Consider the following 21,936-nt stretch of genomic DNA (forward strand, 5'->3'; position numbering starts at 1 on the left):
GTCCCCAGCAGGGCTGCTGTGGAGGGGGAGCCTGCAAAGGGCTTTGGTTCTCCCTATGGCTGCTGGAGGGGGAGCAGGGAACACTTTCTGCTTGCACAACCCCCTGTAGCACTTGTGGTTTCTGTAGGAAGCCAGCGAGATAGGGAAGCATAAGAGGATTTTGAGAATAACCAGTGTAACTATATGAAGTCTGTCTCGGCTCAGATAAACCCTACCTAGATCCAGATACTGCTGCTGTGCTCAGCCTTTTGTTTTCAGTGGGGGCACCCCAGCCTTCTCGGGGTTGAAAAATGACTGTTGTTTCCTGGCACATACAGGCAGAGCAGGGAAGGAGACATGCCCTGGCCAGGTCCCCAGCAGGGCTGCTGTGGAGGGGGAGCCTGCAAAGGGCTTTGGTTCTCCCTATGGCTGCTGGAGGGGGAGCAGGGAACACTTTCTGCTTGCACAACCCCCTGTAGCACTTGTGGTTTCTGTAGGAAGCCAGCGAGATAGGGAAGCAACAACACTTACATAAGAATTCATCCTTCTCTGGGCAGAAGCAGCACCTACCAGAAGAGTAATCTCCAGTGTTTTGCCTGCTGAAAGGATTTTTCAGGATTTCCAGGAGAGAACTGCCTGCCAGGAGAACACCAAGCCCTTCTCTCTTTCTTAGGTGGCCTGGCAGGTTGGGCCTGTTAGGGTGCTTTGTACCCTGTGCTGTCTTAAGCACAGGTCAGGTTTTTTTGTGTGACTTAAATTTAGAATTTATTCAAGGATTCCACATTTAAACCAATGCATTTCTTGTCAAACATAATACAGCCCATGTTGATACAGATTAACATATTTTAAGTCAGCTTTTGTCTAAGCTTCCGAAATGTCCGGCTCAAAGCCAATGGCTGTTTAAACTTTCACTTAAGGTGGTGGTGGTTGGAGATCAAAGCGCAGGAAAGACCAGCGTTTTAGAAATGATCGCCCAAGCCCGCATATTCCCTCGAGGGTCTGGGGAGATGATGACACGTTCCCCTGTTAAGGTAAGAAACATCATAATATCTGAATTAGCATTTGCTGTATTGTTCTCCATCTGATTATGCCATCAATTGAAGTATATTCTAACATTGCTTATAAAATGGCCTCTAAGCGAGTGAGTTGTTGCAGTCAATACAAAACTTCTGCAGGCCTATATGTGATCCATATATACTGTCAGAGTAGTAGTACTTCCTGCTATAAGTAGTCCTGTGGTAAATAAGCATTATATATGTGTCTGCAGTGGGAAGCATATATGTGTTATGTGCTTCTCACAATTCTCTTTATTAGATTTACCATACTTTCTCATATAAGGCTTTTACCATTTAGGTAACCCTTAGTGAAGGTCCCCACCACGTGGCTTTATTCAAAGACAGCTCTCGGGAGTTTGATCTGACCAAGGAAGAGGATGTAAGTATAAAGAAGGGACTGAAAGTTGATGTGACTTTTATTAATTCTCTGAAAAATTTTGTATCTTTGTGAGCTGTTGGCCCCTGTTTAATTGGAGTGAAATATATTTAGTGGGGCAAGAAATTATATTAGCTATTAAATTATCTCTTAGTGTGGTTTTTGGCTTGCACTGAAGTGGATAAAATGTAGGAAGAGCTCTTGTGCCAAGACATTTTTTGGAGTATGCAGGAGTCTGCAGGTAATCTATCATTTAGCGCCCCATGTACCCAATATAGTTATTCAACGTGCATTTGAGATAGGATTAAGATTTCTGTTTATAAACACTAAGTAAGCTTTTTTTACTTATGTTGGTGACTTTTCTTCTATCACAATTATAAGGAATTTTATATTTTGCTTTTCCCAAAACAGCTTGCAGCTTTGAGAAATGAAATAGAAATCAGAATGAGAAATAGTGTGAAGGAAGGGTGCACTGTTAGCACTGAGGTAAGGCTTGTCAAATGTCTAGTGGCAAACGTCTGTACATGTATATCTTTTGGGACATATTTTTCAAATAGGAGACTATGGTGAATCCAGTTTGTGTATACTTAATATCTTGCACTATACAAAGTGTATTTGGACTGTTAAAATCAGTTTTATACCACAAATACATGCATATAAAATTTGACTTTCTGTTTAAAATTACAATCTGTTGCTGGTTTAAAGCACTTGTGTGTAAATAGGCATTTATATATTTTTATGTGTGTGTTTGTGTATGTAATTACATACCAAGTAGGTGTGTGTATAAATCTTTAATTTCAATTTTCCTTCACAGACCATCTCCTTAAGTGTGAAAGGTCCTGGATTGCAGAGGATGGTACTGGTTGATTTACCTGGAGTCATCAGTGTAAGTATGCAATAAATAAATAAATAAATCTTCAAGACCTGTTAAATGAGGTAGTGTTATTGGTGAGAACATTAGCTATTGTTTTTCTTTTTTACATCTTCCTGTTTTCTTTTTTCCTTTAAATATATATCTCCATATACATATTAAAGACTGTGACATCAGGTATGGCTCCAGATACGAAGGAAACTATCTTTAGCATCAGCAAGGCCTACATGCAGAATCCTAATGCCATCATCCTTTGTATTCAAGGTAATAAGAGTTTAGATGGTTATCTAACTGGCAGGATTTTTTTTATTCTTTATTTGTGATTCTTACATTGCTCTGGGAACTCCCCTGATTATATTTTTTTTTTTCCATTTGTGGTAATTTGTGTAGTGTACAAAACAAAACAGCATGCTGTGGTCTGTTTAAAAATTAGGGCACCTTTTGTTATCTGTGGCAAAAAGCAACTTTTTGGTAAGAGTTTTTATCATAAATAAAATGGTGACAATAAAATTCAAGATTTCTTCAAAAGTGTGGAGGCAAGAGTCAATAATAGACTTTAATTTTGAGCAAGCTGGTAATTGTTCAAAACTTATAACAGCTACAACAAACTAATTTTTTTATGATACTGGGAACAAATCAAATTTTCACTGTGTGTACCCAGAAATTGCATATTAGTGTAACTTTACTGGGCTTAAATTGTAACATGAAACTTACTTGATGGCTGCTGTATCTTCAGTACTGCATGTTAGATTCCACAGTCCCTAAAGTGTAACTTTGTTTTTGTTTATTTTAGATGGATCAGTGGATGCAGAACGCAGTATTGTTACAGACTTGGTCAGCCAAATGGATCCCCAAGGAAAAAGGACAATTTTTGTGTTGACTAAAGTTGATCTTGCTGAGAAAAATGTAGCAAGCCCAAGCAGGGTGAGTTGAAACTATATTTCTCAATTTGAGGCTAAAGTCACTTGTGGAAAAATACTTGAGATAACTGTCAGAAATATTGGACCTCACCAAGCTGTTATAGATGGGTTTGGGTTATTTCTGTACTCAGTATGTTTTGGTGTTTTTTTAGTGGCGGTTGTTTTAATCTCTCTCAGCATTTGTGTTTAGTGATGAGTTACATGACTTCAGTACAGCTTGGCTACAGCTTGCTGTAAGACTGGTTCCTTTCATGCAGGTGACCTGAGCAAGTCCCACTTCCTGAAAAGGCTTTAGGATATTCTAGGACAGACTTTTTCATTTTATTTTTTGTTTTGCTATGTTATGCCTTATTTGGCTTATGCCTTAATATTTTTTTTCCTTTTAAATATCAGTAGAACTCATAGTCCCATGACAAAGTGCTTCTTACAGTGGTCTCTGCATAGCTACAGCTCCATCTGGCTTTAAAACTGCGCTGAAGGAAACAATGTCTCTGTGCAAAGTTAACCACTTTTTTTTTTTTAATCCTTTATTTTTATAGATCCAGCAAATAATTGAAGGCAAACTCTTTCCAATGAAAGCTTTGGGTTATTTTGCAGTTGTTACTGGAAAAGGTAAAGAGAGCTCTGGCTTTGCTTATTTTCTCCTTTATAGCAGAGAAAACTGTCTGAATGGAACTGTTCAGCACTCTTTTCTTTCTCCAGGAAACAGCAGTGAAAGCATTGAATCTATTAAAGAATATGAAGAGGAATTTTTTCAAAATTCAAAGCTGTTGAAGTATGTTGCTATTTATTCCTTTTACTAAAATGAACCTGTATTGGTAAATGCTAGCAATGGTTTTTCTTGTTGAACTTATAAAGGGTTGCAGTGTTGAAACACCATTTGGTATTTAATCTGTTTAAATTAAGTATCTTGCTGAGGTGACCAAGTTAGCCTGGTTTCTTTATGCTTGCTGTAACTCAGTGGAGAGACAGGCATCCTCAGGCAGGAATTGATTCCTCTGCAGAGAACCTCTCTTCCGAGGTTTCTGTGTGTCTCCATTGGCTTTAGAAGAACTAAATTCCCAGCCTATATCTGGGCACCTGCTACAGCTGGGAGGGGTGAATCCAGCCCAAATATGAGTTTAACGCCTCTAAATATCAATCATCTTGGTGTGACAAAAATATGGGATTCAAAGGGTTAGCTTAGGTGTTCTGCTGGCAGTTGATTGAGCAGAGTTTTGATTTCACAGGCTTGTATTTTCTCAGGAAAGTAAGTTACAGGGTCTTTGGGACTGCAGTACCTGCACTGCAGCCTCTAGAATAAAAAAATATTTGTGGTGTTTTTTTGGGGAGCTGGGGTGTGTCTTTTTTTTCCCCTTGCTTTGGTGATTATCTGCATTGAATATTTTGGAGGAATAGACTAGGATTTGGGTTAGGTGCACATTGACATGGTATTCTCTGCTATAAAAGCAAAGCTTTATTCTTGAGGAGAAAATGGGGGCCAGAAAGCGCAGGTACGCATAGAAGAATTTCCTCTGGCTGTGTTTCTTTACAGGACATGTATGCTGAAGGCACACCAGGTAACAACAAAGAACTTAAGCCTTGCTGTGTCAGATTGCTTTTGGAAGATGGTGCGAGAGTCCGTGGAGCAGCAAGCAGATGCTTTTAAAGGTAAAGTCTTTTCAAAACCCAAGTGAAATAACAACTTCCTGTTAAACAGTTAGTTCTTCCACATACATGAAATATTGTTTTCCTGGCATGCTTGAGCAGTTGTGTTTTATATGATCACAATTTCTTATTTATTGGTAATTGCCCTACTTAATCTTTACAAAAATACATAAAAAAATAATTCATTGTATAAAGGACCGACTAACTCTAAATAAGTATGGAGAAAAAACCCCAGGTTTTTTAAGGGCAAAACACATTTCTTCTGTCTTCAGATGTTGTTTAAAATGGTTTCCTATATAAAGATACCATCTGATCATCTGGGGCAGGACTGACTTGTACAGAGCTGGAAGATGAATGGCTCTATTTCCACTACATTCTTTCAATTCACAAATCCTGCAATGTGCAGATGTAATATCTAAGCATAGATAGCAAAAAAACTTTGCTTAGTTGCAGAAGCCTTGAGGTTCTTGGAGGGTTTGTCATAAGCAAGATTTGTGGCAATTTTAGGAGTTGCTAAACTTTCAAGATAGTAATGAAGTGCATATAGACAATTTAAAAAAGAAAAAATTAAGGCCTTGTTTCTGATTTTTGCAGCCACACGTTTCAATCTTGAGACTGAATGGAAGAACAATTACCCCCGGCTGAGAGAGCTTGACAGGGTAAATTATGCTACTGCTTTAATGTGTGTGTTGAAGATTATGGATTAAAATCTGTGCCATTTAATCTCATTTATAAAACTTTCTTAAAGTTAACATAACACACTGGCATTTTAAAGTGTGAAGACAGTGTAAATTATTCTAGGGGAAGGAAATCCTGAACTCTCTGCTTTATGAAGTAGTGTATTTCAAAACTGTGATACTTCAATGCTTACCAAGTCCTTCACTCTTGTAGTAAGCAGTTAACTGACCTCACTTACAGGAATAGTAGGTCAGTGTTTCTTTGTGATCATGACAGAACTGACAAAGAGAAGTTACATTCCCTGGTCTTTGAAAGAGAGTAACAAATCAGTTATGATCCCATTCTCTAATTCTTTTATAGAGATCCTGAATAGTCAAGTGCCATGCCTGGCCAGAGGCATGCAGGAGATGGGTGGGAAGATATATGGTAAACCAGAGTAGCTTAAGACAAGCGCATACCTTGTCCAGAACATGACCAGAAGGTATCATTTTAGGCTTAAAGGCTGTAAGAAAAGAAATTTTGTTTTTTTGCTTGTTTTATGGAAACATGATCAAACTGGACTTAAAATCTTACTATTTCATGTTTATTCTTTTGCATAGAATGAACTGTTTGAAAAAGCAAAGAATGAGATTCTTGATGAAGTCATAAGTTTGACTCAGGTCACACCAAAGCACTGGTATGGTAATTTTTTCTTTTCCCTTTTTTTTTTTAAATTAACTACCAGAATATAAATATTAACATATAAAGAATTTTAGTAAAAATCTCAAATATTAATAAGAAACTGTTTTTCTTAGGACACTATTATTATGTTCTTAGACCCTGTGGAAGTAGTCTATGCTTGCTTATTCTTTTGAATCAGCAAATACTTGTATAATCCCTTGACAAAAATTATATGATGTCAGTTTGTGTTTTGTTCTGTTTTTATACAATATAAAGAGTGATAGATATTCCTCAAAAACGAAAAGGAACAGTCATAATAAAGATGTTTTCAGATGTTCATTTGAAGTATGAATCAGTAATTCCTCTTAACTTGATGTTTGGGGATTATCATCGTGCATATATATGATCTTTGAAAAATAAAGCTCTGTGTATCACTAAAGTGGAGATTTGGAAGTTTAAAGATTGTAATTCCTGGTTGTAAAAAGCTAGTCTGGATGTTTGAGAATTTCATCGTAAGTATAGATCTTGTTGGTAGCTTCAACTGAGTAGCACCATGTTACGCTGCCCTACTTCATTGTAAGGCAGATATAGGGTGAGAGAGAGTGCTGAGCCGAAGTATTTTAAGAGTGGAGCGTCACTGTAAAGCCACTGTAGATGCAGGTTCAGAGGAGAATAGCCAGTGTAAAGGGTTACTTTGACAGTAACCAAAACTGAGAACCATGAAAAAAAGATTGATCAAGGAAGTGATGGAATTGCCATCCCTGGGGGCATTTAAAAGACAGGTAGACGTAGAGCTTAGCAATATGGTTTAGTGATGTTTTTTGTCAGTGTTAGGTTGATGGCTGGACTTGATGATTTGAAAGGTCCCATCCAACCTAGACAATTGTATGATTCCATGAGAAAGTTTTCTTTAATGTCTTGACCTTCACTGACCTGAATTGAACTGTTACTTGGTTTTAGATTAAAAACAGAGATAATTTGTGACTCTTAATGACATTAGAATTATTCTGGGCATGTGGATGTGTTCAGAGAAAATGTTGTAGGCAGTGTTTTAGTCTGAAGTTCTGTTCTAGTCCAGATGCATTGCAGGTTAGCCATGCTGTTTGCTGCATTTTGCTGTGTGATAGATGCTGCCGTACCCTATTCTATCTCTAGTCTGCTGCTGTTTATGTTGTGGGTTGGGTGGGTGTGTAACATGAATATTTCTGTGTGGTTTTTTTGAAAGTTAAAATGTAGCGGTGATTCTAGTTTTATAGCACTTAATGAGCTATAAAGTAGAGCTGGAAAGCTAAGTCATGACAAAATGCTTCTGTTAGTCATTATATGCAGCCTAAAAACAGCAGTGCATTTGATGAATGTGAGTGTTTCTATCCTGTGCAAATTTCCATTACTTCCAATTAGGTTTGATTGGATTAGCACAGGAAAAGTATATTTTTACTGACACGTCAGTAAAGAAGGAATGAGATTGCATTTGTTCTTAATCAGACGACTGCCCTTCTCCTACAGTGCATTTTTAAGTGGTAAAATCCCTAACAGATGGTTTCTAGTACAACTTGTAAGTGAAATTTATTTGCTGCATCCCCAGTTCTTTTAATGGTGATCAAGAATGATCAATAATTGGTCTTTGAATGCTATCCGAATCATCCTATTTTGAATAAAGTTTTTCAAGGAAAATTTTTTTTTACTGATGGCAATATTAATTTTTATTTATAGTGAATTCTTTCAATGTTTTTTAAATGCTTGAGTTCCTTTTAATTTTGTATGAATACTACTACTACCCTAAATATGCTAAAGGTCTGTTCCAAAAGTAGGAAAACCAGTGGCTTGATCTCCATTTTACTGGCATGTCGAAAGCTTCAAAATTTTTTGATCTTAAACAAGGATGCTTTAAACACAAAAGATAAATTTTTAATTATGCCATTGTTGTAATGGGAGGAGGAGTGATATCTATGAGTTTTTCAGTCCTTATCCACGGATGCCCTAGTTAGAGTAGGGGCATTATCAGGGATGAGGTTTGTGTCCTGAACTTCAGCCCATTTGGAAGAAAGGGGCTTCAGTGAGTCTGACAGTCTTGTACCACCAAAAAAACAAAAAGGCAGTTTTTGTTTTTTGGCTCTTACCTCTTACCACTCTACCAAATGTGGCATTCATATGAGCTATTGGAAAGGGGATTTAGCATGCTGAGCTAGCATGAAATTAACCTGCAAGAAACCCCCAACCCATACTGGAGAATGTGGCAGGAGCAGGAGGAGCCTGATGGCCTCTGTGGGTACCAGCTGCATGTTACACTGGCTCAGCTGAGCTCTTTCACTGCAGCTACAAAGTTCCTGAGTAAGTTTATTATCATTTTACAGGATTTAAAGTTAGATTGTTTCCATTGTTACTTCTTGAAACACATCATAAATAGGAAAGTGGTGCTTACAGTGACATAAGGCATATTTATAAATGAATGTCAATACACATTTTGCTACAAGGTTGGACTTCTCAACTTGCTTCATTGTTTATTGAATCTGGGAACTATCAATGAAAATCCCAGATGGAAAACTACAGCATGTTGCAAAAAACAAATCAATACTACAGAAACAAAACCCATGTGCTTTCTTTGGAGTGTGGACTTTTAGTCAAATAATTTCAGTGCTTTACAGTCTCCCCCATGTCATTCCCCCACCTGCCATACATACGCACACGTGGCTCTGCATGGTTAGATTGGTTCAATTAAAGTCCCCCATGTCATTCTCCCACCTGCCATACATACGCACACGTGGCTCTGCATGGTTAGATTGGTTCAATTAAAGGCTGCGAAGAGCTGTTGTGAATGCAGTGGCAGCCGTAAGAGTCAGAGGCCAACGTCTGAAGCTGTCTTTGCTGCTGGAAACATTGTGCATTTGTGTCCTTAGTTCCAAGTGGATTTTAGTTGAAGTTGCGTCCTGATGTTTAAAAGTATTTCCTGCGTTCTGTAGCTTTGTTTTCTTAGTGTCTTTAACAAATTGAATGCATGCTTGGTAGATGCTTTTTTATTGGAAGCCATCATATATGTTATAACTTTGTGTTTTAGGGAGGAGATTCTTCAGAAAACTTTATGGGAGAGGGTATCTACTCATGTGATTGAGAATATCTACCTTCCAGCAGCACAGACTATGAACTCAGGGACATTTAACACCACTGTAGACATCAAACTGAAGCAGTGGACTGACAAGCAACTGCCTAATAAAGCAGTAGAGGTGAGAATTTAGTTATTTACAAAAAATAAATTCAGTGCAAAGCCTGTTGAAATGAAAGTGTAGCTCCAGAAAAGTAATGCGTTGGTTTGAAGGCCTGACTGTAGTTCTTTTAAGCAGCTTACATGTCAGAAAAGCAAGTTCTTGATGTTGAGAAGCACATACAGCAGGAACACTGCATTTTGCTTTTCTGGTGAAAATCCCTTCTTCTAAAAAGTTAAACAAAACCTTCATGCTAGGTATGCTCATATTTAATAGATTTGTGCAAGTTTAACAGAATTCCACTTGCTAGAACAAAGCAAAACAAGGTTTAGTTTTACTTTATTAGTAATGGATAAAGCAGTAAAGGAAAGGACAGTTGCGTATTCTTATGCTTGTATGTTGTTTTCAGAATGTATGCAAGAATTGTCATAAATGTTTCTTTACCAGCTGGTGCGTGGTGTAATGCTCCACGGGAGTAGACATTGTTTGCTAACTCTCTAGGTGGCGTGGGAGACTTTGCAAGAAGAATTTGCCCGCTTCATGACAGAACATAAAGGAAAAGAGCACGATGATATCTTTGATAAACTGAAGCAAGCTGTCAAAGAAGAAAGTATTAAACGACACAAATGGAATGAGCGAGCGGAGGATAGCCTGGTACAATGTAGTGGGTTTTTTTGCATTGTTGACTAAGTGCTGTTGAAATCTTTTTACTAAAGTTGGATATTCAGCATTTTTGCATTTTTTTAACATAATCATAAAATGATAGGGAGATGTCTCCATCTCTCCTTTTCTACATAGTGTTTTAATTCAGTGTTTCTTAATTAATTTTATTGTTACCTTTTGTTAATTATTGCCCTCAATAACATCTAATAAAATTGGTTTGATTGGTTCAGGGAAAAGCTCTCCATAATTGCCTGGCTGCCCAAGGACAGCCTTGTGAGAATTGTTTAGCTTCTTTGTTCTGTTAAGTGTAGCCACATAAAATAACAGTATTTAATTACCACCTTTGTAGATTCTGTCATCCGGAGGGATTTCATGTTGTTTACTGTATTTATTTTTTTTTTTTTTTTACATTGTTTATGCTGTGCTATAGAAGCGAGTCAAACTAAAGGCACAGAAAATATTTTTGGCAGTGCTTTGAAAAGATGCCTCTTGAATAAACCCTGTGTGCCTGACAAATGTTGGTTTTGTAGACCTCAAAAAATGAAGAGAATGTCAGAAATCTTCTTTTACTAAATCATGAATTTATTGTGTGCTAAAACAATGTTCTGTATTGCAGCGAGTGATCCAACACAATGCTTTAGAAGATCGGTCAATATCTGATAAACAGCAGTGGGATGCAGCTATTCATTTTATGGAAGAGACTCTCCAAAGTCGTCTCAAAGACAGTGAGTTGTGTGATGTTTTCCAATCTTGTGCTTTTCAATCTGGGCCAATTTCCAGATCTAGTTCACTTTGTTGCAGTGCAAGCTTTTTGTAGCAGCACAACTGAGATGATGGTGACATTTTAAACTGGGACCAATACTGATAGAAACATTTAGCAAAATACAGCCTTAAAAGCCAGTGCTCTTGCTCTTGCAGTGAGGCAACTGAAAAATGAGTAACAGAGGTCTTGTAGAGTTAAAAAATGGTATGAATGCACATGTAGAAGAATAGGACAAATTCAGGGAAAGTAATTGGTCCATTTATGGTTATCAAGCATAATTAATTTTGGTGCAAGTTGCAACATGGTAAGATTTTTTTTTTTTTTTTAAATGCCAATTTGGAAACTGGAGGGCTGAACTAGTGCAGGGATGTCTATTTTTTTTTTTTTTATATACTTCCTTGAAGTATCTACTGGTTGGCAGTTATTTTCTAGTGAAAGGCATCGACTGTTGCTTGAAGTAAAAGACAGTGTGGCATATCTTATGTTCTCAGGCATAAAATGTCCATTCTTGATCTTGTACCTGTTTTAGAACTATAAGTTTGGCTGCTTACATATACTTTAAGTGATACTTCATACTATGATTCTTTTTTTAGCTGAGTCTGTTATTGAAGATATGGTGGGTCCAGACTGGAAAAAAAGATGGTTATACTGGATAGGCCGCACCAAAGAACAGGTAAAGGGGGGGGGGGGGGGGGGAAGTAAAAAACTTGTAGTTCACTACCTTTAGAAAACTTGGATTATTACTTATAAATTTTCAGAAATACCAACCTTCTTCACACTATTTAGATGATTAAAAAAAATTACTTTTAAATACATTACAATTACTTTTACTATTCATTGTTTTAAATATTGCACCACAGAGAATTCCATATCCTTTATTCATATTGCAGACACATAGTGGTTTGTAAACTGTTTTCCATTCTTCCTCTGAATTACATCTTTACTACTATGGCTTTGACATTAATATTAAAGTTCTTCCAGTCGAAAGAAATTGATGAAAACAGGGTGGAAACCAGGCTATTCTCTTCTGTGCTTTCTAAGCAAGCCTTTTAAGCAGAAGTCACGTGCTGTTTCCTTTCATGCTTCATTTGGGTTTAATTAGTACCTGATAGCATTATCACTAGCATTCTAGTAGTCACAGTTGTATTTTCTGATTGACCGTTTTCATCATAACCTCTCTTCTCGTTTGCTCATACCTTTTTGAAATTTCTTTTGAATTTAAATAGTACCTTCCATTCAATGCCCAGAGATGATGGGCTTTTTATGTTACTTTTTCTAGATATTTCTCAAACTGAATGATTCTTTAAAGGAGTAAGTAGAGTTTAAAAGAATACAGTAGAAAGTAATTGTTTCAGAGGAAGGAGCTTTACAGTCAACTGTCTGCAGCAAGGTATGGGAAAAAGGCAGTGACTTCAACCTATCTTACTTGAACTTAGTGAACAGCAACGTAAAGGTACGAATCCATAGAGAGAGCTCTTGCTAGTTGTTAGGCTACAATTACAATTCTCATCAGTGTCACAGGTGATATGTGAATTGGAACCCTGCTACTGGATGTTCATGGAGGGGAAAAGAGGTTAACATCTATTGTTTTCTACTATTTTTTATCTATCCTTCTCTTTCTCTTCCTCTTCTGCGTTTCTGTGCATAATGGAAAGAGAAGAATATGAAAAATTGACAGTGAATTATCCATCTAAAAATACTGTATTTGAGATGTCTTTGCACAAATACCCATTTGAGTCATCTAAATGTAATAGCTAATAATGTCAAAGGTATTTTCTGTTGTGGCTTATTAAGCAGGTAGACTGTTTATTGAAGAGGTGCTGATGATCTCTGAATCTCTAACAATTAAGTCTAATCGTTCTTATCCTAGAATATTCGTAATGAAACAAAAAATGAACTTGAGAAATTAATCAAATGCAATGAAGAACATGCAGCTTATCTGGCAAATGATGAAGTGACGACTGTCAGAAAGAATCTTGAAGCAAGAGGAATAACAGTGGACCCATGTCTGGTAAGATGCAGAATTGTAACAAAACATATGGAAGCCCCCTGTGAACATTTGCATGTTCTTTTTCGACAGCGTACAAAGGAATCCCATCTAAATACTGCCTTTGTAATCCAGATGTTTCCAAACGAATTACTAAATGACTGCTCGCACGCAATTCACACACTTCTGTTGGCTGTCAGACAAATGCAGTACAACGCTTTGGAATCCAGCAGTTTAGACTGAAATCAGAATCTGCTGAGCAGATTTTCTCGCCTCTGTTTTCACAAGTCTTGCTTAAAATTACTGTTCAGATGTTATATAGTGGAATCAGGGCCTTTATGAGCAAGATACGCTAGAAACGTACTGTGCATTCCTAAGCTTTTGGTGTGGTTGTACACACAGTTTGAAGTTCATAAGTACATTGAAGAGAGGGAAATTTTGTAAAAATACTTGGAAAAAGGCAGGGTTGGTTTGTCTGGGGTTTTTGTTTGTTTGTTTGTTTTTTTAGAATGCCCTGAGGGAATATATTGTGCGTTTAAAATGTTCTGGAAAATTACTTGCCTCATTGTAGTGTTAAGGCTCTTAATCATAATTAGACCTTTTATCTAATTAAATGTAAGATTTTAAATAAATGAGAATTCAGCATTAGTAAGTCATAGATGTCCATTTCCTTTAACAGTGATTCATTTTCTGCAGTAACTTTAGCTACCTTTTCAACATTAATACATGTACTTGTTCAAGGGAGAAGAGTTATTTAGATACCTGCTGCCCCTTTCCTATATAGCACTCAACATACCTTTTTGTAAAGGCCAGAGTAGTAGTGATCATCAACATGAGGAGACTGAGTGCAAAGTGAGTTTGCTTTCTAGCTAAGCAATTGATTTCTTAATTTTATTTTATGGTTTTTTCGACAAGCCATATCTATATGCATATTTCATTTTGAAGAACTGGAACATAAATAAGCCTACTCAAAAAAAGTTACAAATGTTTGTTTACATAAGACCCATTAACTATTTCTCTATGCTTTAATCTGGTTTAATTGATGAATAATGGGTATCACTCAAAAATGTATTCTCAGTGTTGATGTGAAGAGCTAAGAGCAGAAGAATTTTTTGTAGTATATAATTCTAATGTTATTTTGGCTAAAGACAATATTCTTAAGCTTTCCATTATGTTGCAAGCATGGAAGAGTAGATTTTTAAATTGACAATCCTCTGTAATGTTTGCCAAACTAACACATTAATCATATCCCAGTTGCGGACAAATTGTTGAGAAATATTTAAACATCTATTACGTGACAGCGATAGTGGAATTCGGAGTTATATTTTTAAATTAAACACGGTCATTAAACTATGCACGGTACTGAGTGTATGTATTGATCTAGTCAAATTTAAGTACTGTTTTCCTTAGATTAAAGACACATGGCACCAAATTTATAGAAGATATTTCCTGAAGACTGCTTTGAACCACTGCAACCTATGTCGAAGAGGCTTCTATTATTACCAGAGGCATTTTGTGGACTCGGAGGTAAATTGAAGAACAGACACACACTGGGGTTCTACCTCAATATTTCCATCTCCATTGGAAAAAAAATAATTCCACAAATAGCCTAACCCTTCTTTTATATCTTTTATCTTGAGATAGCTGGTAATCTTAGATATGTTTTTAGACAGGCTTGTAATCATTAAAATGCCATCCTGGTGGCAATTATAAAATGACCACTAAGCATTAGCCATGACCTAAACATCTGTTATTTATCAATGTGTGTTGAAAATACACTGTTAAAAGCAGAATTGTATAGCTGTTGATATCTTGTTGGTATCCATGTCTCCCGCTTTCCCATTGATATTTATCTATCTCATAACAAAAAAATTCAGCAAACATTAAGTAAGGATTTTCTTATGGGATAAGTATGATAAGTGTTTAGAGTTAATATTTGGAACCACATGTGATCAACAGGAAAAAACAAAAATAACTATGGAGCTCACAAACAGATCTTTTAAATGACGGTTTTCTTGCCATTATATTTTAAATCAAAAAGAGATTACTGAAAAAGTAGAGCTTCTCACTTTCTGTGGGGTTTTGTTTTTCTTTTTCATGGGAGATACGATCCCCAAGGAGCCAGAAATCTTCTTTACTGTAGAAGCACCTTTGCCTGTAAGAGATGAGAGAATGAGATCACAGAGTGGAGAGCTGCCTCCCTGTGACGCTTAACCTTCTGGTCCTGTTATTGTGTGTTTAAGATTGTTAGTGCTCCTTCCTGCCATCCTTGCAGGTTTAGAAACTGTCTCCTCTGTTGTTAACAAATACAGCCCTTGGCCCATCACTGTCTTCAAAAACATCTGTGAGATGGGGAGTTGCAACATGGAGTTGAGCTGTTGTCTTTTCTGTGTTTGCTGTGAACATGTGTGGCTTTTCAGTGAGTGTTAGGTTTTACTCACCAGCCTGAATATAGTGTGTGCAAATTGTTTTTCCGTGATATCCCTTGATTTTTCTCTTTGTGATGAAAATAGCAGATGTAAAGATGATGGAGTGTATTAAATAAGGCCAGCACAGTTCTTGAGAAGTATTTTTGGTGTTTCCTTATTACTTGGAGCAGTTATTCCATGGGATTTTTGTGCGAGATCAGGATATGTATACATGAGTTTACAGTTACCACTAAAAGTGTTGAGAGGTTCCTTTAAGTGTAGGATGTTCACTGGCCATCAGGGGTCTGACGCTGCAACTTCCTCCTTCCAGCTGGAATGTAATGATATTGTCCTCTTCTGGCGGATACAGCGAATGCTGGCAATTACGGCAAATACGCTGAGGCAGCAGCTCACTAACACTGAAGGTAAGGCTCACAGTGAGTTGAGGTGTTTGAAACAAAACATCATTTAGAAATTTTCTAGTGTTCCTCCTGCTCTGTGTCCCTTTCATGCTTAGCATCGCTGGCTGATCTTTGTGTCCTGGTTAATTAAAATGTGCAGCGTAAATAAAATTTGACAGTGTATTTACATCAAGGATTTAGTGTTAATAGAATGTCAAATAATTAAGACACTCTGCAGCTTAAAAGATTTTCAGCTTACCTGATGTCAATTGTCAATATCTCTTTCACAGCAGAAAGAATTTCAATAAATAGTGACTACATTCTTTTTTTTCTCAGGTCAATCTGACTGCAGATTTTAATTTAAAAATGTTTGATATAAAAAATCAATTATAATGGATTTTTTTTTTTAAAGCCATGCATATCTAGACAAGCTTATACAGCAGCAACTTCCTTGTAAAACATTATTTATGTAGCAATCAGCTAGTGCCATGGTGCAACTACTAATAATGACCTTTGATGCATAAAACAGTTTCAACCTGCTTCTTGAAGGTCTCAGTAAAAGGTCTGAACCTTGTCACATGATGCAAGTTACCCTCCATGGAGAAGAAACTGACCCTAAATGTAGAAAGCTATTCCTGTCTCTTCAGACCACCTACCTCATTATCAACCTCTGGGCTGAAAATTAGGAAGTTTCATTAGGAATTACTCCCTCTACGTATGAAGGGCAAGGATATGAGTGTTAGGATGGAACTGCTTTAAAGAGCTTTTGATTCCTCATAGCCTTGTATATACAGCAGCACCCCCACTTTGTGTGTTGTCAGTCCTTCAGTACCTCACTCTGCTGTCACCATTCTTTTTCCATTTTTCACCTTTAAGTGACTTGGCCTTGATTCATCTGAGGCTGATGTTGATACCAAAAGTGCAACTGTGAAGGAGGAGGCAGCAAGAATGCTTAGAATGAAAGATTTATTGGACACTCAGTCTCAAAGAAGAAACTGCTGAATTTAATAGCAAATATTTTTATCTCCTAAAAATAGTCATACAACAATGATTTAATTCCAAGAGAAAATATCCTTTGACATTTAAACAACTTTCTCAAGGAGTTCCTGTCCTAATGGCAAAAACAAGAGGCTTATGTGTTCAGAAGTTTGCCTTCTCTCAAGCAGATTAGTTAGTCTGGTAACATATACTACATCTCCCACAGATCTCCCAAAATTACAGGTGCAAAAGTGTTACCACTCACTTTTTTTTTTTTTGGTTGGTTTGTTGTTTTGGGCTTTTTACAGTAAGGCGCTTGGAGAAGAATGTAAAAGAAGTGCTTGAAGATTTTGCTGAGGACAATGACAAAAAGGTGAAGCTCCTAACTGGCAAGAGGGTCCAGCTGGCAGAGGATCTCAGTAAGTACCTACTCCATAGTGTTTTGGAACTAGCTTCAGATTCTGAGCTCTGTCCTTGAGTACATTTAATGTGATATGGGTTGTTCAAGTGCTAGCATTTAATTAATATCACAAACAGAATTTTTCTTAAATACAATCAGGTCCTAGTGATTCAAAGGTGACCATGAGTAGCATAGTGTTATAAACCAACATAACTTGCACTGGGTGTAAATTCACTGATGTAAATATATTGCATCAGTATATTTAATATATACAGAAACAAAACCTGTCAGACATGAAGATCTGATACGTTGTGCTTATTAAGCTGAGATGACCATCTTGAGATTTAACAAGAAAGAAAATCTAGCAGATTTAACCTTCCAGAAGGATTGCAGTACTTCAATGCTTGGAGTCACTCAGAAAGTGTTAAGGGGTTTTGTGGCTAATATAGTAAGATTTTAAACAGTGAAAGTTTTTAAGGGGACAATCCAGGCTGAGGCGATACTCCTGTTGTCTACCTGCACATCCAATAAGGTTTAGACTGACTTTTAGCCAATAGAGATGGTCTTATATGTACGTTGTTGGGTTTTTGGCAGCATTCTGCTATTGTTCCCTGAGAATTCTGCTTAAGCCCCAGCTGTACTCCTAGACTGGTAGAGGAAAAAACAATGCTGGGCAAAAGGGAAAACAAAAAAAGCTTGTGATAGTAAAGTTCATGTGGATATATAAATACCTGCATGTTGAAAACACTTGCATGTTGACATCACAGGTGACCCTTCTTCTTAGACCTTTATTTTGTGTTTGATGTGGAAACTAATTTTCTCTTAAAATACTACTTTGGATATTTAATTCAGAATAAACTAGTGCTGTGGTCATTGTTTCTTTCATTTAGCAATGTTCTGTTATCCAGGGCTCAGTGGGACAGACAAGCCTTCAGTTTCTTAGTTTCCAAAGTATGAATTATGTCTTCCATTTTCTACATCCAAAATGTCATATAAAACAAATGTTTTGTGTACAATAAACTCCAATTCCAAGGATTTATTTTTGATAGTGCCAATTTGGTTACATTGGAAGTATTATCTTATTATTGGAAGTATTGTTACTGAAATGCCAATCAGTTATGATATTTGTTGTCTTTTAGAAAGTGTTGCTATGATATTTTGGAATTGTGAGTAGGAGTTTTAGTGAATCTAGGCTAATTGTTTGGGGTTTTTTTGACTGGTCTCTGAAACAGCTGGTGTGACTATATAATTTTTATGATAGATTCATAAGTTCCTCCAAACATCCTGTGTTGCTTTTGAAAGCCTCTATCAGCCTTCGTGGAGCCATTCTTTTAGAGTGGGTGGAATGTGTTTTACAAAATAAGGCTTTCTCCTTTCTCTCTCTCTATATATTGAGGTAAAAGTAGTATTAGCCTGCTTAGTGAGAGACAGATATTTAATGAGGAAGTTATCTCCTTTTGTTAGTGAGCAGTACTGTTGGCTTTCTTGCTCTGATGCTGAAAGTTAATTTTTTTTCCTGAGCAAATACTGGTATAGAGTGAAACTTGCTGCTTTTGATTTATCCTTAAATATTCTGTGTTTCAAACCGAAGTAAAGGAGCACAAGCGAATATGTAATGTTTAAGCTAACCTCTCTTTATTTTGCATTGAAATTGACTTGGAATTTTTCTGTTGTCAATTTTACTTCTCACCAGCATCAGGAATAACATCCCATTTCAAAGCACTAACAGCTAGGGTCATTATTTTATAAAGACTCGGCGTGTTAGAGCAGCCTGGCTGAGTGCTTGTGATCCTGGGTGTCTCTCTATTAGTATATATGCTTCAAGTGTGTACTATGCATTTAATAAATTACTGTGTAGTGAAAACACCGTCAATGCACTGTTTCTTTAGACTCAGGAGGTCGCAGATCCCACATGCATTATTCTAAGGAAATGATTGTTACTCAGTACAAAATGACGTATGGTGACATGTTCTGTTTTATTGTACCTATGGGAAGATCTTAAAACTACCACTGCTTAGCTTTGTAGTCAGATCAGCACTGTTCTCTTTACTTTCTGCATACTTTTATTGCTAAGAGGTTATAATTTTTATGAGCAAGTGACAGGAAAAAGGGATTTCTTTGCCTGTCCCTTAGTGAATAGAGCCCTTCTCTGTGGTGCAAGGTTTTTTTATATTCCTGAGACAGACTTTGACAGCATAGAGCGTTGAACTCTCAGATGGCTATACAAGTGATTTCCTTCTTTCAGCATTTAGTGATGAAAAGGAAAAAAAAAAAAAAAAACCTGACTCCCACAACACACATTCATAAAGTATGTGTATTTTAATTAGGAATGGAATGGAAGTTATCTCCTGGATCATGAAGTCCAGTCTCTCTGAGTTCCAGGCAGCTGTGTTTACATAACCCATTCACCTATCTTGAGCTCCATCTTTAAATCCATTAACTTTTTTGGGCTCATTATTCATGCTGAAAACATGTTCCAGGATGTCATTCCTCTGATGGTTACAAACGGTCTTTTAATTTCCAGTCTAAATTTGTAAATATGAGGCTGGGATTCACTTCTTGATTGGAAAATGTACTTGCAAATCTAAGTTACTTATATGCCTGAGGTTGGGACACTCGCTCTTGGTGCTGGTGATACAGTGACACTGTCTCGCTTCTGTTACATCTGTCTTTTAATGCTGAAACGCTGCAAGTGTTTCGTTGTTTGTTCAGGATACTGGTTGATGTCAAACTGTTTCTAATATGGCTGACCAAGCCTCATAATTAAAGCTCATGTAAGACTCAAAATTTGAGTAGGTTTTGTTATCTGTGTTCTACAGCCATGAATGGTATTCTAACCCTAATATGAATGTACCTTGATGACCTTTAGGCCCTGAGTCTTGCTCTTCTTAGTGTTTACTTCTCTAGTTTTATTCTAGATATTTTAAAGAGTGTAAACAGATCTGTTGAATGGTTTCTAACAAATTACGTGTTTTATAATGTACCAAAAGTTACATTTAAAGCCTTTTTTTGAAGAAAAAGTAATGTAAATGTACTCCTTATCATAAGTATCATCATGATACTTGCACCAGTGAACAATTACTAACTTTATGGAAAAGAGACCATCTGGAAGGAAAGGATCATAAAATACAACAAGGGATGGAGCTGAGGATGAATAGCTGAATTGGAAAAAATTAATTTAAAAATGTCTTAAAATGCAATCAGTCCATAAGAATACCTCTACTGAAAGAGGCGTGTGGTTGGTGTATCCCAGCATCCTGACCCTGGCAGTGAGCAGGCACGGGGACTCAGAGAACAACCTAAGGCAAGTTAATCGTACTGTAGTACTGGCCTGCTACACGCTCTCGTCTAGCAATCTGTGGTTCCAAGAGTTCCTAATCCTGAGGTAATACCTTTGTGATTAATAGCCATTCATGGATTTATTTTTTTTTCTCCTGTGAATTTCTCTAATTGCTTTTTGAACTCATGTAAACTTTGGCATCTGCAACATCCTGTGGCAATTAGTTCCAGAGTTTAAGTACACATTGTGTGAAAAAGTACTTCCTTTTGTTTGTTTTTGAGCCACCTGCCAGTTTCATTTGGTTCTCCTTAGTTCTTGCACTGTGAAAAACATTCAGTAATCTTTCTCTATTCATTTTTTTTTTTGCCTCTCATGACTTCATAGATGTTTATGCTCCCCACACTTGTTCTTCTTTTTCCTGACTTGAAAAGTTCTCATCTGTGTGTTTGTGCCTTGCAAGGACACTGTTTCACAGCTTCAATTAGCCTTGACACTCTTTTCCCCATTTTTAGTTCTTCTAAACCCTTTTTGAGATGAAAGAGTAGAACTGCACACAATATTCAAAATGTATCTGCATTATGGATTGATACAGTTGCATTATGACGCTTTGTGTTTTTTAATCTGGTCTTTTTACAGTAATTCTTTGTAGTCCTTTTCCTTTTTTGCCTGCCACTGAGCAATGAGCTGACGGCTGCACTGGACTCTCTGCTGGGACTCCAGGTTCTTTTTATGAGAAGTAACAGGCAGTTCAGAGCCCATCAGCCTAGCTATTTTCTATGCCATGTTTTTAAACTGTAGGTACAGTTGAGATACATTTATTGTTTTGCTGAGGATACAGGAAGAAGAGGAAATTGCTGCCTGTCTCTTACGTATCTAACTGGGTGCTTCAGGCACAATCAGTGATCAGCAGGAACCTGTTTTAATACAGTTGTTTACAACCTCCCTCACAATTCTGGTGCATTATTTATGGCAAAGTTGTTCTTCAACTGGCAGACAACTTTGAACTTACCCAGGTCTTTCACCCTGCCCTGGATAGCCTAATCAGCAACGGGAACAACTATGTTTACTTTCCAGTTAGCACGTGCATCTTGATGGTGCTCATTGATGAAGGACAAAATATTTTGTTTTGAAACTTACATTTTTACAATACAACTTAGTATTTTACTATATGCCTAGTTAAATCATTACCTTAAATATACCATGTGCTAGGTTATGTGAAAAGTAAACTGGGGTAGAGGGAGCTAAGAGTATAGTGGTAAAACTTAGTATTTTAAAAGGAGAATTTCCACTCATGAAAACGCCTCTTGTCAGGACTGTGCTGTTTGCATTGCAGGCCTTAAGGTGCTGCTTGTGACTGGAGCAAAAAATCTGGTATCTAATGATCAGTCCCTTCAAATGCCTATAGCTGTGTTATGCACAAGTGTGCGTAGCTGTACACAAAGCTTTTCCACTATCTCTTTTTTTAAAATATTGATTATCCTTTGTTTCTGCAGTACCTTAGAAGATGGATCAGTCAGTATATATCCTTTAACTCTATCAGTAATCTTTTATAATATTTGGTAGTTCATACTGTTTTCTTCTGTATTCGTGTTTAATTTTGACTGACATTGAACATTCATTCAGGCAACCTCTGAATTTACTCAAAGTTTTTACATTTTAAATGTATTTTA

General features: G+C 36.9%; 1 protein-coding gene across 1 annotated transcript in view; it reads left to right on the forward strand.

Moving 5' to 3' along the window:
* OPA1 (optic atrophy 1 (autosomal dominant)) overlaps positions 1-21,936 on the forward strand; it is a 76,670-nt gene that overhangs the window by 39,956 nt on the left and 14,778 nt on the right. The window contains exons 16-34 of the mRNA XM_014945791.1: positions 897-1,010; positions 1,333-1,413; positions 1,822-1,896; positions 2,225-2,296; positions 2,446-2,545; positions 3,075-3,205; positions 3,741-3,813; positions 3,904-3,976; positions 4,736-4,851; positions 5,443-5,507; positions 6,126-6,202; positions 9,242-9,407; positions 9,888-10,040; positions 10,666-10,774; positions 11,406-11,485; positions 12,683-12,823; positions 14,210-14,326; positions 15,539-15,632; positions 16,895-17,005. Coding sequence (XP_014801277.1) covers positions 897-1,010; positions 1,333-1,413; positions 1,822-1,896; positions 2,225-2,296; positions 2,446-2,545; positions 3,075-3,205; positions 3,741-3,813; positions 3,904-3,976; positions 4,736-4,851; positions 5,443-5,507; positions 6,126-6,202; positions 9,242-9,407; positions 9,888-10,040; positions 10,666-10,774; positions 11,406-11,485; positions 12,683-12,823; positions 14,210-14,326; positions 15,539-15,632; positions 16,895-17,005 — 1,948 coding nt within the window. The remainder of the gene's footprint in view (positions 1-896; positions 1,011-1,332; positions 1,414-1,821; positions 1,897-2,224; positions 2,297-2,445; positions 2,546-3,074; positions 3,206-3,740; positions 3,814-3,903; positions 3,977-4,735; positions 4,852-5,442; positions 5,508-6,125; positions 6,203-9,241; positions 9,408-9,887; positions 10,041-10,665; positions 10,775-11,405; positions 11,486-12,682; positions 12,824-14,209; positions 14,327-15,538; positions 15,633-16,894; positions 17,006-21,936) is intronic.

This window comes from Calidris pugnax, unplaced genomic scaffold (genome assembly GCF_001431845.1).
Source record: "Calidris pugnax isolate Ruff unplaced genomic scaffold, ASM143184v1 scaffold111, whole genome shotgun sequence".
In the NCBI taxonomy this organism is placed as follows: domain Eukaryota; kingdom Metazoa; phylum Chordata; class Aves; order Charadriiformes; family Scolopacidae; genus Calidris; species Calidris pugnax.